The following is a 15629-nucleotide window of genomic DNA, read 5'->3' on the forward strand; positions in this document are numbered from 1 at the left end:
GGAAACTTCTATGCATGATGGGTGGAGTTCGTATTCAACAGGTAACTCTGTTTATCATCGCTCAACCGAGTTTGAGATCAGCTCTGTTTACTAATGCACGCTAACTCCTAAAGCGGGCATCTGAGAAGGTCAAGATGTCAATGGAGAACTCATGCTTATTTAGAGAAAATTTGCTTGAAAAGCTTGTAATTTAAATATTCCTCTTGTTCGCTATAATACATATCAGATAACCCGATGGTCATATTGTTATTTACCCTTTTTTTTTTTTTTTTTTATCATATTGTGGTGCTAATGGTTTTTAAAGAAATGCCTGCTTATATAAATGTAGGACATAACAGTCTACCTAGCTCTTATATTAAGCGGTGACAGGCTTAAATACAATTAAACTATGTAGTGTTAGTTCTGGTTGCTCTGATAGTCAACTTTAAATATTGGTATACTGTGTGTTGACATTGATTAATGTAATAACAAGTTGCTAAGAAGTATAATCTACTAATTTTCTATAGTTGTAGATGGAACGATGTGTGTATTAATTTACATACGGGAACTTAACATATATCAGACGTCATGTAACAGATTTTGCAATGTATGTTTCATTCAAAATTACATAGAGCATGTTTAGAACTATTAGCATTGTAATTGTGGGTCTTGCAGGCCCCCTCCCCTTTCCTCCCACTAGTTGTAATATTTTGTTCATGATAGTTGAAATGAGCAGGATTGCTTATGTATTTGAGTTATTCCTCGTTGTTATCTGACTGTATCTCGACCATACATAGTATACTTTGTTGTCTTTTATGTAAACACAGTCAGTCAAACTCTCCCTTTTCCTCTGCTACACAGATCATGCAACTTTTTAGTCTCCTTGTGACTCTTTTTATATCTACCAATCTACATTACTCTCCTCTCCAGTGTCCTATTTTTCTCTTAGTATAGCATGGCTACTTATGTGTTCATATTCGTCTGGACTTTGTCTATCCATTTCTTACTTGAATCTTCCATGGTCTATCCTTCACCTTTAGCACTCTTTACTCTTATTATGTTACCTGGGTAACTTTTAACTAACATCTAGTACGTTGTCTCTCCTCCTAACTATTTTTAAGATTCCCTCTATCTTATCATACCTATTTTGATTTCTACTCTTTTATGGATGCTCATAAGTGCATTGTAGTAGTGCTCAAAGATGGTGGACTTTTGGATGAGCATTTTTGTGTACATGTATAGTAATGTTGTTTTTACCTTACGTTTGGTATTGTACTTCTTCACCTAGGGGTTATGGGTGGGTAGGCACCGGGGTTAGTCAGGAGTACTGTGCTACCTATACTGTTGTTTGTAAACGTCTTGTAAATACAACTTTGTTGTGGATCTCCGCCCTCCCTTATCACTCAAATTTAAGTGCCATCTTCTTCCATTACATGTTGCTCTCTCCATATCTGTGTCAAAATATTCAATTAAACAACGTTCCCTTTAACTTTTTAGGTTTCAGCTAACATGAGTTGGTCTATCGATTCTTGGAACATTAGGGGCTTACAAAACAGTGCCAAGAAAAAATTACTACTCCACCTTATTTTTAAATCCCAGACTAATATTTGGTTTTTACAGGAAACTCACTTACTCAAGGAAGAATGGGAGAAAGAAACCAACAGAAAATGGATTAGATCCATCATAGCTGCTGGGGACAGCTCCAACTCAAAGGGAGTGGCCATTATAATTAAGAAAGAATTTCAGGGGGTAATTAATGATGTTAAATCTGACGAAAATGGTAGATGGTGTTATTCTACATCTCTGCTCCCGTGCTCATCCAAACCAGTTCTTTTTATGAATATCTATGGACCATGCTCTCAACAACAACTCTTTATATTGGAAATTTACAACATTCTTTGCTCATTTCAAAACTACATGTTCATAACAGGTGGGGACTGGAATGCAGTAATAGATCCTTGCTTAGATCGCACCAGTAACTCTACCTCATACAACTTCCAAGCCTCTGTTGCCCTCGGGGAACTTATCTCAGACTTTAACCTCACTGATTCTATCGCATTTAGTGATATCTCGACCAAAGAAAATTTATACACATACTATTCCAAATGCCATAAGTCTTGGTCACGTTTAGACTTCTTTTTAATCTCTGACCTCCTATCTAAATTTAAAAATACCTTTAGTGCTGAACCCAGATTTCTTTCAGATCATGCAAGGATCTCCCTCAAAATTATTTTCAGGCCCTCAACTCCCTCATACGCTAATTGGACCCTTAACAATAACTTATTATGTAACAAAGATATAATAAATGAAATTAATGTCATCTTATCAGACTTAGATATTAGTCTTAAGACTTCCCAAATTCCTCCAGATATCCAATGGGCGGCATGCAAAGCTGTATTAAGAGGTTTTTTGATCAATTTTGCTGACTACCTAAATCTTTATTTTCAATATCCCAATACAGACCTGTCTAAAATCATAAACATAATCAATAACTTCTCTAAAGCTTCAGATTACCAGATTAATAATAAGAAATCACACATCTTTCCAATTAACCCTGACGCTCATAAATCTATTTTCCTGAATCTCCCTTTCAAACAACTTACCACCTTAAATACCTAGGAATACACTTCGCGCACAATCAAGCCTCCATGCTTCAAAATAACTTACTTAAAACATGGTCTATAATACATCAAGACCTCCACAGATGGAAACTCATGAATCTGGCATTTCTATCCAAAGTAGCAATAGTGAAAATGAATGTCTTGCTCAGACACCTATACCAATTTAACACATCAAATCTGATCATCTCCAACAATCTGTTCTCCAAAATTAATAAAAAAATTAGCCAAATTCATTTGGTTCCCAAAAACAGTTAGGATTTCTTACTCCAAGCTAACTTACCCAAAGGAGAAAGGTGGGCTAGGCCTTCCAAATTTCCAACTCTACTACACAATTATTTGTTCTAATAGAATCTGGACTATTTCAAATCTCAATTGTAAAGCTCATACCCGCTGTCCGTCCTGGATGAAAATGTGGCACCATCACATTATTACCAACAAAATTAACCCGAAAGCTATCCCTTTCTCATCACCTACTGCCATTAACAACTCTAAATTATTTCCTACCCTAAAACATAAGATCAGACTATTCCAAAAACTGATTAAGGACATTAACCTTGAAAATACTTTACCCCTTCTCCAACCCCTTCATCACAATCCAAACGTCAAGATCAAGAATGAAATGGTTGACCTTACTGATTTGCCTCTTATTAAAGATATCAGGGTATGGGATATTCTTAAATACAAGGCAAAAACTCTTTCTGAGCTATGTCTAATTCTTAAGACTAACAACAAATACACAGTTATTCTCCGGCAACTAAGAGAGATAATATCTTCGCAATTTACTAATTTGTCTCCCAACCCTCAGGAAGTCAACAAACTATGTGAAATCATTTCTACAGTCTCGAGTCCTGAGAAAACGATATCAACATCTTACAGCTTACTGAACTCTTTACTACACAACTCAAACTGCCTTTTCTCTAATTACTGGAACAACCAAGGATCCCTCATTACAGAGGAACAAAAGCTTTCTGCTATAAAAATTACCACAGAACTCTCCCCTTTCAAAAAACTCATATATATACCCAACTGATGATTAATAACAACTCTTATTTCACTCCCGCAGTACTCAATCGTTTTTACCCCAATATATCTCCCTCATGTACTTGCTGTTCCTTTCCGAGAGCTGATCTCCTTCATATTATGTGGTCCTGTAATCATACCCATAAACTCTGATGTTCTTTAAAAGTACTTCTTGAGAAAATAGGCTATTATAATTCCACCCTTTCCTGGGAAACAGCCATTCTCCATATCCCCTTCACTAAGATGCCTAAGTTAGAACACCACATATTAATCACTCTTTGCTCTCTTATCAGATTATACATCACAAAAAACTGGTTGGATCGCACTAAACTTTGTTGGAGGGGTTTTAAGGAGTTGGCAATGAAATATATTTCTGCTCAAAAGTTTATCATAAATGGGCCTAAGAAGAAAACCTATTTTGGCAAATTGTGGAAATGTTTACTTGATTTAATTCTTTGTGAGTAATCCATTTTATTGTTCATCATTGTGTTCTCTGTGGAGGTCCATATTCATACCCCTTGTATTACTTGGAGATCCGCTGCCAACCCTCATAATTTTGTATTTTTCCTTTCAAATTGCTCTGTCTGGTAGCACGTTCGTTTGTAAATATTGTACATAATTGTTCTTAGATGTAGGTAGTTTACTTTTTTTTTTTTTTTTTTTTATTTCTTTGTTGTTCGTTCTTTTGCTCACAATGACATGTTATGATCTATTGCTTAATCACAGTGTTTTTTCTTCTTTCTGTACGCTTTGTTTTATGTGAAAATAAAAAAATATTTGAAAAAAATAAATAAATGCTGCATTTGTAAGGACCAAATCAAGAATATTACAATATTTTGTCCTCCAGTGAGCTGTTTATTTGATTCAGGGAATATGTGTTTCTGAAACTGAGGAATTTTTGGGCATAGCCTACATTTGAGGTGCAAGTCTCACAGTTCATCATGGAATAGATAATCTCCCAGGACAACAGATGTTTTGTGTACTTGAAGTTCCTGCAATATATTTAAGCATAAGACTTGGTTTCTCAGGGATTAGCATGGGGGGGGGGTGCTGTCTTGTAACATGCTATGATTTGATACTTGGTTTTATTTACAGTGAGCTGAATTGTAATAAGTTTGGTTTGTGGGTCTGTAGGTATCTGCATCAAGAAGTTTGGTCTAACAAATATGGACAATGCATCACAGCTGCCACTGGGTCAAAAAGCTTGGTAGGTGCAAAACCATGGTATAGAAGAGATGCTTTCTGCAATTTTAAACCACATTTCAGTAAAATCACACACAAATATCCTCTAAATGCGAAAGGGCTCCAAGAGCAGGTAATTTACCACTTAGACTGTCAGCACTGGGCAGTGTCACCCTGATATCATCCAGTGCTTGATTGGTTTCATTTTTTTAGGTTGGAAGATCCATCAGCTGGACTCTGTCTGAAAAAAAGATTCTTCAGCCAGTAGGGGGAAGCCTTGGAATGAGAGGAGTGCAAGCAGTCCTTGGCAAAATGAGGAGAGCTAGACAGCAGCTCATCCCGAAACACACCGGACCCCTATCAAATAACACCTGTTATTCAGACAACTGTGGGAACCATTCATCTTCTCTTTGTACCTTGGCCTCATTCTTGGAGAAGGAAGGATTCTGCTCTGCACCAGCATCGTTCCTGTACTTGTGACAAATATCTCATATTGCATATCCCTCTGGATTTTGCATGCTAGGTCACTAACCACCACCATATCATTGTAATACTTGTCCATCTTAAGGGTCTTGAGAGCCCTTGCAATGTCAGAGGTCCTGGCATCTGAAAGATAACCCACTATTTTCCTATTTTGTCCATCCTAGTGAGAGTAGTGTCTTACTGTGGAGTCACCAATCACCACCATGTTTTTAGTAGCTTAAGGCTTAAAGCAAGTTTTTTCTAGTTTCTGCCAGGTATGGGTGAGGTACTGCGTGTTGTGGCTTTTAATGTCTACAATAATTTTCCATGCATTTGTGTGGAGTACTGTGAATGTGTGTGGTGTTCACATACTGTGTTCTTTAGGAGTGCTGAGTCCACCTTAGCTAAATATTTGCATCTCTCACAGTTCTTCAAGGGGTAAGTAGCCATTCATTGTCTGAGAGAGTCAGGCAGTTTCCACACTGCCCAAGTGTAATGAGGCTGGAAACTGGGGGAAAACAAGCTAGTTGACCTTCAATTTAGTCTAAAAGTGTGGAAAAGTAGGGGTACAAAACTTATTTATACAGTATTTGGTTTGATGAAATGCTTATTTTCCTTAACAAATCCTTAGGAGTACAAAATATTAAAAGTTTCTTTTCCTTAAAGTACTGAATATTAAATATTAGCAACTACCATAAAACATGTGTAGCATATTAAATATCAGCGAGTACCATAAAACATGTGTAACATATTAAACATCAGCGAGTGTCATAAAACATTTGTAGTATATTAAATATTAGCAAGTACCATAAAACGTTTGTAGTATATTAAATATTAGAGTGGGCCATGAAACGTTTGTGGTATATTAAACATTAGCAAGTGCCATAAAATGTTTGCAGTACATTAAATATTAACAAGTACCATAAAACGTTTGTAGTATATGGAATATTAGCGAGTAAAACATTCGTAGTATATTAAATATTCACTACCATCTGTCAGACGGCCCAAATACTTAACCAAAACTTTGCTGCAACATTAAGTTACAAACAGTTAAATCTGAGGAAAGACTACATTTAGCACAGGAAAACAACACAGCAATGTATGTGTGTATGTATGCATGCGTACATATAAATACATGCATATATACTTAATATTTCTGTGCGTGTATGTATGCATGCATGTGTACATATAAACAGACATGCATATATACTTAATATTTCTGTGCATGTATGTATGCATGTATGTGTACATATAAACAGACATGCATATATGCTTAATATTTCTGTGCGTGTATGTATGCATGCATGTGTACATATAAACAGACATGCATATATGCTTAATATCTGTGTGTATGTATGCATGCATGTGTACATATAAACATGCCATGCATGTATGCTTAATAGCTCTGTGTGTATGTATGCATGTGTACATATAAACAGACATGCATCTATCTAGATATAAATGTAATATTTATTATTTATTTATTTTACATTTGTTGACCGGAGAGTCCGATTGGATGCATGTCTATTTTCAGCGGAGGCCTGGTGGGAAAACCTCCACAAATCAATTACAAGCAATTACAGCAGTGGCATTCATATTAATATAGATGCATACAAGCAGAAAGCTTTAACATTAGATACATAGTATAAAAGCATCTTTTATGATTTTATACAGTTAGAATGAGACAGTACATAAGCAAGAAGCCACGCAATATAAGCTACTTATGTGAGAAAGTTTGCATCTTTTGCAATTTTATACAGATAGTATGGGTATAAGTTTGGCAGGGACAGGATTATTGAAGTAGGTAAAACAGCAGAGTTGAGTGGTGAGGTATCTACACCAAGTATAAAAGCGAATGTAAAGAAGGGAATGAAAATTCTATAGAAAAACTGAGCCTAGCAGGGTTTTAGTACCGCAATATGTATAGATACAATCTGAAAGGCCAGGTTTAGAAGTGACACAATGAGGGGGCTAGAAATAAAAAGCTGCACTTCCTCTTAGTGGTAAGGTTCAGGAACAGAGACTAGTAGATTAGGGAAGAGGGATGGGATGATTGGGGAGTTTAGCCTGGGGGGGTCAACATAAGCATATCCATGTGTGTTTTAGATGGTCTTTGAGGAGTCTTAAATGTAAACTTTGAGTCTGTTGAGGTAATAGCTGAGGGTAGGGGGTTCCAAGTTTTACCTATGTAGCTATCTATCTAGATACAGATGCAGCTATATCTACATCTATACACATACACAATTGTGAATGACAACATTAAATTTAATGTAAAAATCTAATCATCAGTTCACATCATCGAACACACACGCTGACCATGCATATGGTGAGAAACTGAAAAAATACAAAAACAAGCAGATTTGCAGGGGGTGACAGGCCCCAATCCCCCATTAATATACCAACTCCCAGACTGCTCGAGAGGGGCAAAAAGAGGAAACAACTTTATTCCAATGTTTAGCCATTTTAAACACACACACGCACACACACGCACGCACACACACACGCACGCACACACACACGCACGCACACACACGCACGCACACACATGCGCGCACACACAAGTAAAACACTCGTTGAAAGGCATTCAACAAAAACAAACAGAATTTCTTTCACCAAAGCTTATTAGGTGACACACTACTCAGGGAAAAAAAAAGACAGTAGGGTTAAGAAGGTGATGCTAGCTTCAAACTTTCCACAGGAGTGCTTGTTAGGGTGGTTAATACTACAGAGATACTCTGGGACACAGACGCAGCATGCACCTTACCTGGGACAGTAGGCTGTGTAGTTCATGAACAGTTGAGTACTGGCTGGATAGTAAGCTACCGGTGGCTGGAGGGCTCTAGGATTCAGAAGGACTGGAGACTGATATAAAGCAGCTTCTGCCGGAATAACTGTCGCAGGAGCTGGAAAGGTATAAGTGGGAGGAGATAGACCTGGCAAAAAAAAAAAAAGAATTTAGAGCATTAGTGTGGAACATTAACAAAAAACATCCCAAGACTCCCATCTGATTGCACTGCAATGCCCCAATCAGCTACAAACTAACTTCTGAATTAGGTTTCCATGCATTTTATATTCTAAGCAGCAAATGCAAACCAGGAACCACATAGAGAGATCCATGGAGCTACATGGACCAGCATTTCTCTTTTTGCTATATCACAGATCTACTCTATCTCATTCTGAAGCCAGTAACATACATTGCCACTCAAGACAGCCAAATACCAAATATCCTGTATCTAGGGCATCGCATCTCAGACTAGTACTGTGTAAACACATGTAGCATTCACGAGCCCTATTTCTTGTGGTACACAATGAATGACATCTAGGGAGTGTATCTGCATAAAAGTCAGAACTGGTTAAACACACACCTCTATTTATAAACAAATACAGAAAAGATTCCTTACTCTCCTCTAGATACATTTAGGCACAGAAACATTTCAGAGACCCCCCCCCCTTGTGGAATCAAATCACAACACGCAAGCAAAATAATTTAAAATGTATGTAAACATCCAGGCTACACCCCCAAAGTGTTTCATTCAGGCTACACCCAAAAGTGTTTCCTCCAACATCAAATTCTGTTTAGAGAGAAAATGTATAAAACCATGCAATTTAACTATGAAGAATATTCTACCAAAGGGCATATTACAACAGAAATACTCCCCCATCACTCAAAATTACTCGAAGCATTTACTACTCAGTAACACCAAATCCCTCAGAGCCACATGCTCCAGGGATCTAAACCTCGTTGTCACAATAAACAAAACATGCTGGAGGGATGGTTCCTGACCCAGAGACTCCCCAGGCTCTGGAATAGACTGCCCATACATGTCAAGCAGGACACCTCTTTGGCCCTCTTCAAAAGGAATCTTGATGACTGGATGAGAAAAAGAAAATTCACCCCAGGGATCACGTCAGTTGCCCTGCTATACAGGGGTCCAGGAAAGTAAATAGTGTGGGAAGAAATAGCCAGGGAATTGTTATGGCTAGGCTTGTATAGGCCCTAGGGCCGATAGCCTAGTACCAACCTATGAACCTATGCTGCAGTTTTGCATTTCTCCAGTTTGTTATATTCCTGTGGGATGCAGCCTGTGCAGACCATGAAACAATCAGCAACAGGGCCTGAAGAATTTTATTAATAAAAATCAAATGAATTTCTCAGAATCCATAACTGATGTATGGCACATATTTAAACTTCTCTTCTGTTAAGTATATAGTGACATTTCTGATACACAACTGTTTTTTGCATGGTCTTCCAGTGTGCATAAACATTCATTAATAAAAAGAAAACAAAACAGAATTCTTGTCTATATGGCAGAGTGAGAAACTACATAAGCAATCCTATCTGGCAGGTAGGGAGGCATACGGGAAACACAGGACTTGCCCAGGGGTATGCTAAGGTCCAATACCCTAGTCATCAACTTCAGTATGTGTGTGCACTATATAGATACAAGGTACACACATTTCATATACATTATACACACACACACACACACACGCACACACACATGCGCGCACACACACGCGCACGCACACACACATACACGCATACACACGCACGCACACACACATACACGCATACACACACACACACACACACACACACACACACACATATACGCACACACGATGATGCACACTACCGAATGAGCTTACTGCTACAGTAACTTTGCAGTTGCTTATAGGGCAAAAGGTGTATTACCTTACCCTGAAGTTTAGCACAGTCAGAGTTAAAATATTCAGAGTCACAGGGAGACAAATATATTCTAGTTTTAAATTGTTTTTTTTTTTTACTAGAAGAGATGTTTGGGTACTCAAAAGTACTGATAAATACATATATATGGGTTTACTTAAAATAATCTAAACTCAAATATCTAAACACAAAACATTGACAAAAAATATCCAAGCTTAAAATAGCTAAACAAAAATGAAGGACAAACCCAGGCACAACCAAAACCAATATTTTTGCAGGGGGAAAAGTCCCCCTTTGAACCCCATGCATGTCCTGTCGATTATATACACCAATTCTGAAGTCGCACAGAAAAAAATGCCGTCAATGCACTACACTAATACAGGACCAAATAAACTTTGCAAGCATCACTAAAATGAGCAACTGCACAATGGTGCAGTAAAACTTTTTCAAGTTATACATCCAGTTGTCATCTGTACTGAAATAACCACATTTACAAAAGCAGAAAACACATTCTGCGTATATAGTCATGTACCATTACATGTCGTGAGAGGATGTTTGTTATCACTACTGGCCAGCGAATGCAAACACAATTTTATTAAGATAAATGTGGAGATTGAGAAGGAAGAGAGTGGCGAGTCACTGCCAAGACGCCTCCCTGACAAGCAAGCACTGGTCGGTTTCATAGATAATTAGCAGGTCGGTACGAGCCTATAGAGGGATAGACAGATGCCAGAGGACTAAAACAGAACAGAAAACTACATAGTTCTAATGCATTTGAACCATGGGCCATGAGCAGATCACAATAGTGTCGATAACAAAATTAAACATTTAGAATATGCATCTTTCATAGATCTGAGATGCTACTGCTTTAACTAAGCCTGGTCTTGTTCCTCAAATTCTTTGGGTTACTGCTCCCCTCAGAAATGCAGGCTCTATTCTGTCTGGTGTGCTTCCTGATGCTTTATTTTGCATGTTTTTAAACTGGTTTTAGGCATAGCTTATCCTAATCGTCCAACTCTGCAATCTCCCTTTTATCCTCTATATACCCATTTGTCCATCAACCATGTCACATTGCTGTCACCAGCAAAGGCAGATGTTTTCGTAAGAATTTCAAATATACCCAGTTATTGATTCAAAGTATCGATTCCCTGCATCACCCCTGCTGCTCTGCATTATTTCATCTCAATGGACTCCATTTATAATGACCATCTTGTCCTACCACCTAGCCAGTTTTACTCTGTCTTCACCCACATAATCCACTTGTGGTCTTCTTAACGAGCTGTTAAATCCTGTCCTGGATCTAACACCCCATCCAATCATTCAAAGGCTCTAATAAATGTTTTCCCTCAAACTATGTAAGTGCACTTCCAAAAATGAAAAATAAAATAACTCCATTCTCTTATTACCAATCCCTTCATTCACCTTTGATTCTTTAAGGATTAAAATAGTGAAGAACTGTAGCGATAAATTATTCTGAAAGAAATGATTGGTTTTAGCTACAGTCATGGCAAACATTTCTAGAACTAGCTTCATTTCTACATCTCAGGTCATTGTATCTAATCTAATATAAGCTTTCTATGAAGTCAGCCTCTCAGAATACTTCTGACTTTTTGTAGCTTACTTAACTGAATAATCAGAGAATTCACAAGGAAGGGAATAAAGATAACTAGACAGGCACAACAAAGTTTACACAGATTACAGAAGGTAATATCTCACACTTCTTCAGATTTACCTCTTCCATATTTCCATCTCCTGCATTGCCTTCGAATGATTGACTCTCAGAGCTGCTGTCCAGAGTTAAAAAGGCAGGGCTTCCTCTAGGAAGGCTTCTCTTGTTCCTCGAGTTATAGAGCATTAGAAGTTTTCTCCTCTCTCTTTTTCAGCTTGTCCTCACTTTTCTCCAGGTTTGGTGGACCATGCACTTGTTTCCCCTTGTGTCCTTGCAGATACCAGGTTTTCAAGCACCTCGTATAACAGAGTCATTTTCACTCTCTCTAGTGCCATCTTATGCATTACTGTCCTTCCTGGCATCACTGCCAACCTCACCTGTGCCAGGTAATTATTGGCAGTATCACAGCCATCTCTGTCAGTGCTTTAGACAAGTGTCATGGGTATTAACATTTGTCTCTCCACCATTAAGCTAAAAAAAACTTTCCATACTCTTGGGGATGTCTAGGTCAGTCCTTCATACTAATGACTTCTGCTGGCATAATCGCACCTCATCCCAACTCCTATCGCTAACATTTCCTGTGTGATTTTCCCTCTCAAATTTTCTGTGACCCTGGTACAAACTTCGAAGAGGATGGTGAAATCCTCTGATAATATGCTCTCTCATAAAAATGGCTCAGAAAGTATGCCTGTAAGTAAACCTATACAGATCCCTTACTATATATGACAATGCAGGATTCAGATGATAAAGAGATTATTACATCCGCTGACCAGATGACTATCTTCAGGAAATTCTTGTGAAGAGGGGTTTGTTCAATAGAACATGTGTCTTAATGTTATGGGGAACTACAAAATGCATGCCATCTTCCCCAACCTTACTGGGTGGTCTCCTGAATAGAACTGAAGAACAAACTGCATGAGAGAACCCTGACATGGTGGCCCCAATCCAAGAGACATCCAAGCAGATTTTATTGTCTCCTACAAGAGTGTTCAGTGCACAGAGACTTTTTTGGTTTGCTGCAAAAATAACAGTCATAGGAGTGGACTTACTACCCGCAGCCCAGCTGTCACAACCAGACAAGGAATGTTGGGTTATAAACAGAGTCAGGAAATAGGTTTACTTTTCTTCTCCTCTTCAACTCCAACTGAATGACATACTCCACTTCCAGAGGCATGTCAGATTACTTTCACCATGTTGTAGATAAGCTTGTCTAGCAACTCTTTGAAGGAAAAGATGAAGGCCAGTTATTACTTTTGTAGCTGTTGCAACTTCAGGCAGCTGGAAGTAGCAGGATGTTGGACTGCCATATGCTGGCACTCCTGTTTGCAGTTGACATAATTCATTAAGGACAACAAAGTGACTTTTCTGGAGTTTCCATTTAAAGGACCCTTTCTGTTTGGTCCAAAAGATGATAAACCCATGAAAACTATGATGGACAGACACACCGAGACCTGACTGCCTTGCAGTGAAGTTTCATTTTTGTCAGCATTCCTTTGAAGGTACGCAAGATCTGCTAACTTCATCTCTAATTCTGGGGCACCAACACACCTGAACTACATCTCCAACTGCATCCCTGTAAGGTCATTGACCCAAGGGCTGGCATCCCCAAAGTCAGGGTCAGACTCAAGGCAGACTGCTGCAGTCCCAACTCCCCTACCATTTTTCATCAGATATGGTCAGAAGGAACTTCTTACACATTCGCAGGCATGAAGAAAAATCTACAGGGAGGTACTCGGTGAGCTAGTGTAGAAAGGGTATATCATCCCTTTATTCTCCTCCTCCCCCAACATTAAATCCCTACTCTTACTGAAGTACCACTGTATGAAAAATTGGCAATTAGGACTTGCACAAACTCCTACAAATGAGCCATCAAAGAAGTCCTTCAGTACCAGACAGGACAAAGATACTATTCCATGATTTAGCCCCCCCCCCCCCAAAAAAAAAAAAAAAGGGGTAAAGAACCTCAGGCCAGTTGTGAGCTTCAGTGGCCTATATACATTTGCTACCAAAAAGGCCATCCATATAGCCATATTTGATTCCAACCCCAGGACTGCTCAACTTGAAGCTGCAGTCAATCTGTGGTTTTACTTAACCATGGAAAATACTTGGATGAGTAGGCCCTAGCTGCACTGTCCAAAGATGGTCTCATCAGGCAAAGGGAGTATTACCTCAGACTTTTTACCTCTCTGGGAGGTGACTGTGAATTTTACAAACTTCCACCTACATTCTCACAAGTTTGGATGCTAAGATTCCATTTCCTCAGCACCGGGATGTTTGGGTTAGTTCTGCCCCATAAGAAAATCCATCTATATAGCAAGCAGTTCACCTTCTCCTCTCCTGTCAATACCTTTCAGCATAAATGCACCAGACTGTTCAGTTTAATGGCATCATCTGTCTTTATGGCGATTCGTGCCAAGTTTTACATGAGGGCATTGCAGAGGATACACTCCATTTGATAGATGGTTTCTTTCAAATTTCAGACCAGGAGCCTACATGTCATGATAACTGCACAGGCTATGGTGATCATGGGCACAACTGCCTCTGGGTGGTGGCATGCATTTTCAATGCAATGATGGCTCAGGGCATGTGGTTTCTTCAAGAGACTTATTTACCCATGAATATACTGGAAATGAAAGCTGTTCATCTCTTCCTGCAATTTTTGTAGGACACCCCTCTCCCCCATAGGTAGCAGTTGAGTCATGCATTTCTGCAGTCTAGTTTCTCATCAAATAAGGAGGTACCCACTGTTATGCGTTACGCTGACAATGCAGAATGGTGTGACAATGGGCTACAAAATAACAAGAGCTCTTTGTAGTGACTCAAATTTCAGGGAAACTATAAACAAACACAGTCACAATCTTCTGATTATCTTCAAGACAGCTTTCAGTCCACCAGGCGGACATGTTTATGCCACAGATGGGGCTGAGTGATGTACTTATCACCAACACAGATCTTCCAGTTGGGCACATGATGCCCTAGCTCTTCCAAAGCCCAGTCTTCTCAATGCTTCTTTCCATTCTCTGTTATCAGGAGGTTCATTTAGAAAGCTAGATTCCACAAGGCCCAAACAGGGTTACCACTTCAACAATTTCTGCATTAACCCCTCTTGCCCTCAAAGTCCCTTCCAGCAAAGATGTTACTGAATCCCTAGGTACCAAGATCCCCCAGCTTCTAAACTGACAACACAGGCTGCTCCAGTTCCAGGAAGAGTAAGGTGTCCTGTTTTCTCTGACCAAATGATTGTTATAATTTCTTCCTCTTGTAGACCTTCCACTCAGATCTATAAGACATGGAAAGGTATCCTTATCTGAGCCATAAAAGTTATCCTATTTTAACAAGCACTTCCAAGGTCCTACATAACCTTACAGAAATGTTTAATGCTGGTCTTAATTATTCAGCTGTCAGTATGCATCTGGTAGTCAATCCCAACATCCATGCTGGACAGGATTTCATGATACCAGTTTATTGAAGTTAAAGGATATTTTTGGGGTGCATTTCTTCTTAGCCCCCTCTTGAGGGATCTCAAACCCCCTGTGGATATTTATTTCATGCTGAATAAGGTAACCCTTCCCGTTTGAATGAGCAGATTCCAGTGATCTGTGGTAGATTCCAGTGATCTGTAAACCACAGATCACAGAACAATATCATTTAAGTCTATAGCAGCTACAAAAGCCAGAATCAGCCTACAAATAAACGTGTTATTTCCATCCTGTTCACATCGTGACAAATTCTTTATTGCATGTCAATTAAGCAGCTATTAAGGTACTAAGCAAGTAAAACTCAAACCCTGCAGAAAGACCAGCGGTCTGTTAACTTTCCTAGCACTTTTAGGGCAGGAGGTCATGAGACAGACCTTTTGTCCAGGTGGTTGGCCAACTCCATGTATCCAGTACCGGAAGTAACCACAGAAAGCACCAAAGACCATTCCACTAGGGCTGTCTCAACCTCTACCAGCTTTTTCTCATAATGCCACCTTGGATGACATCTGTTCAGTAGCAACTTGTTCATC

The 15629-nt window shown here is 38.9% G+C and overlaps 1 protein-coding gene across 3 annotated transcripts in view; it reads right to left on the reverse strand.

Annotated features, from left to right (window-relative positions):
• The window catches only part of ESRP1 (epithelial splicing regulatory protein 1), a 627793-nt gene that overhangs the window by 76021 nt on the left and 536143 nt on the right, over positions 1 to 15629 (reverse strand). For all 3 annotated transcript variants that reach the window (XM_044066542.1, XM_044066541.1, XM_044066543.1), the window contains exon 13: positions 8029 to 8197. In XM_044066542.1, coding sequence (XP_043922477.1) covers positions 8029 to 8197 — 169 coding nt within the window. The remainder of the gene's footprint in view (positions 1 to 8028; positions 8198 to 15629) is intronic.

This window comes from Protopterus annectens, chromosome 3.part1 (assembly GCF_019279795.1).
Source record: "Protopterus annectens isolate FY-2018-M chromosome 3.part1, PAN1.0, whole genome shotgun sequence".
NCBI lineage: Eukaryota > Metazoa > Chordata > Ceratodontiformes > Protopteridae > Protopterus > Protopterus annectens.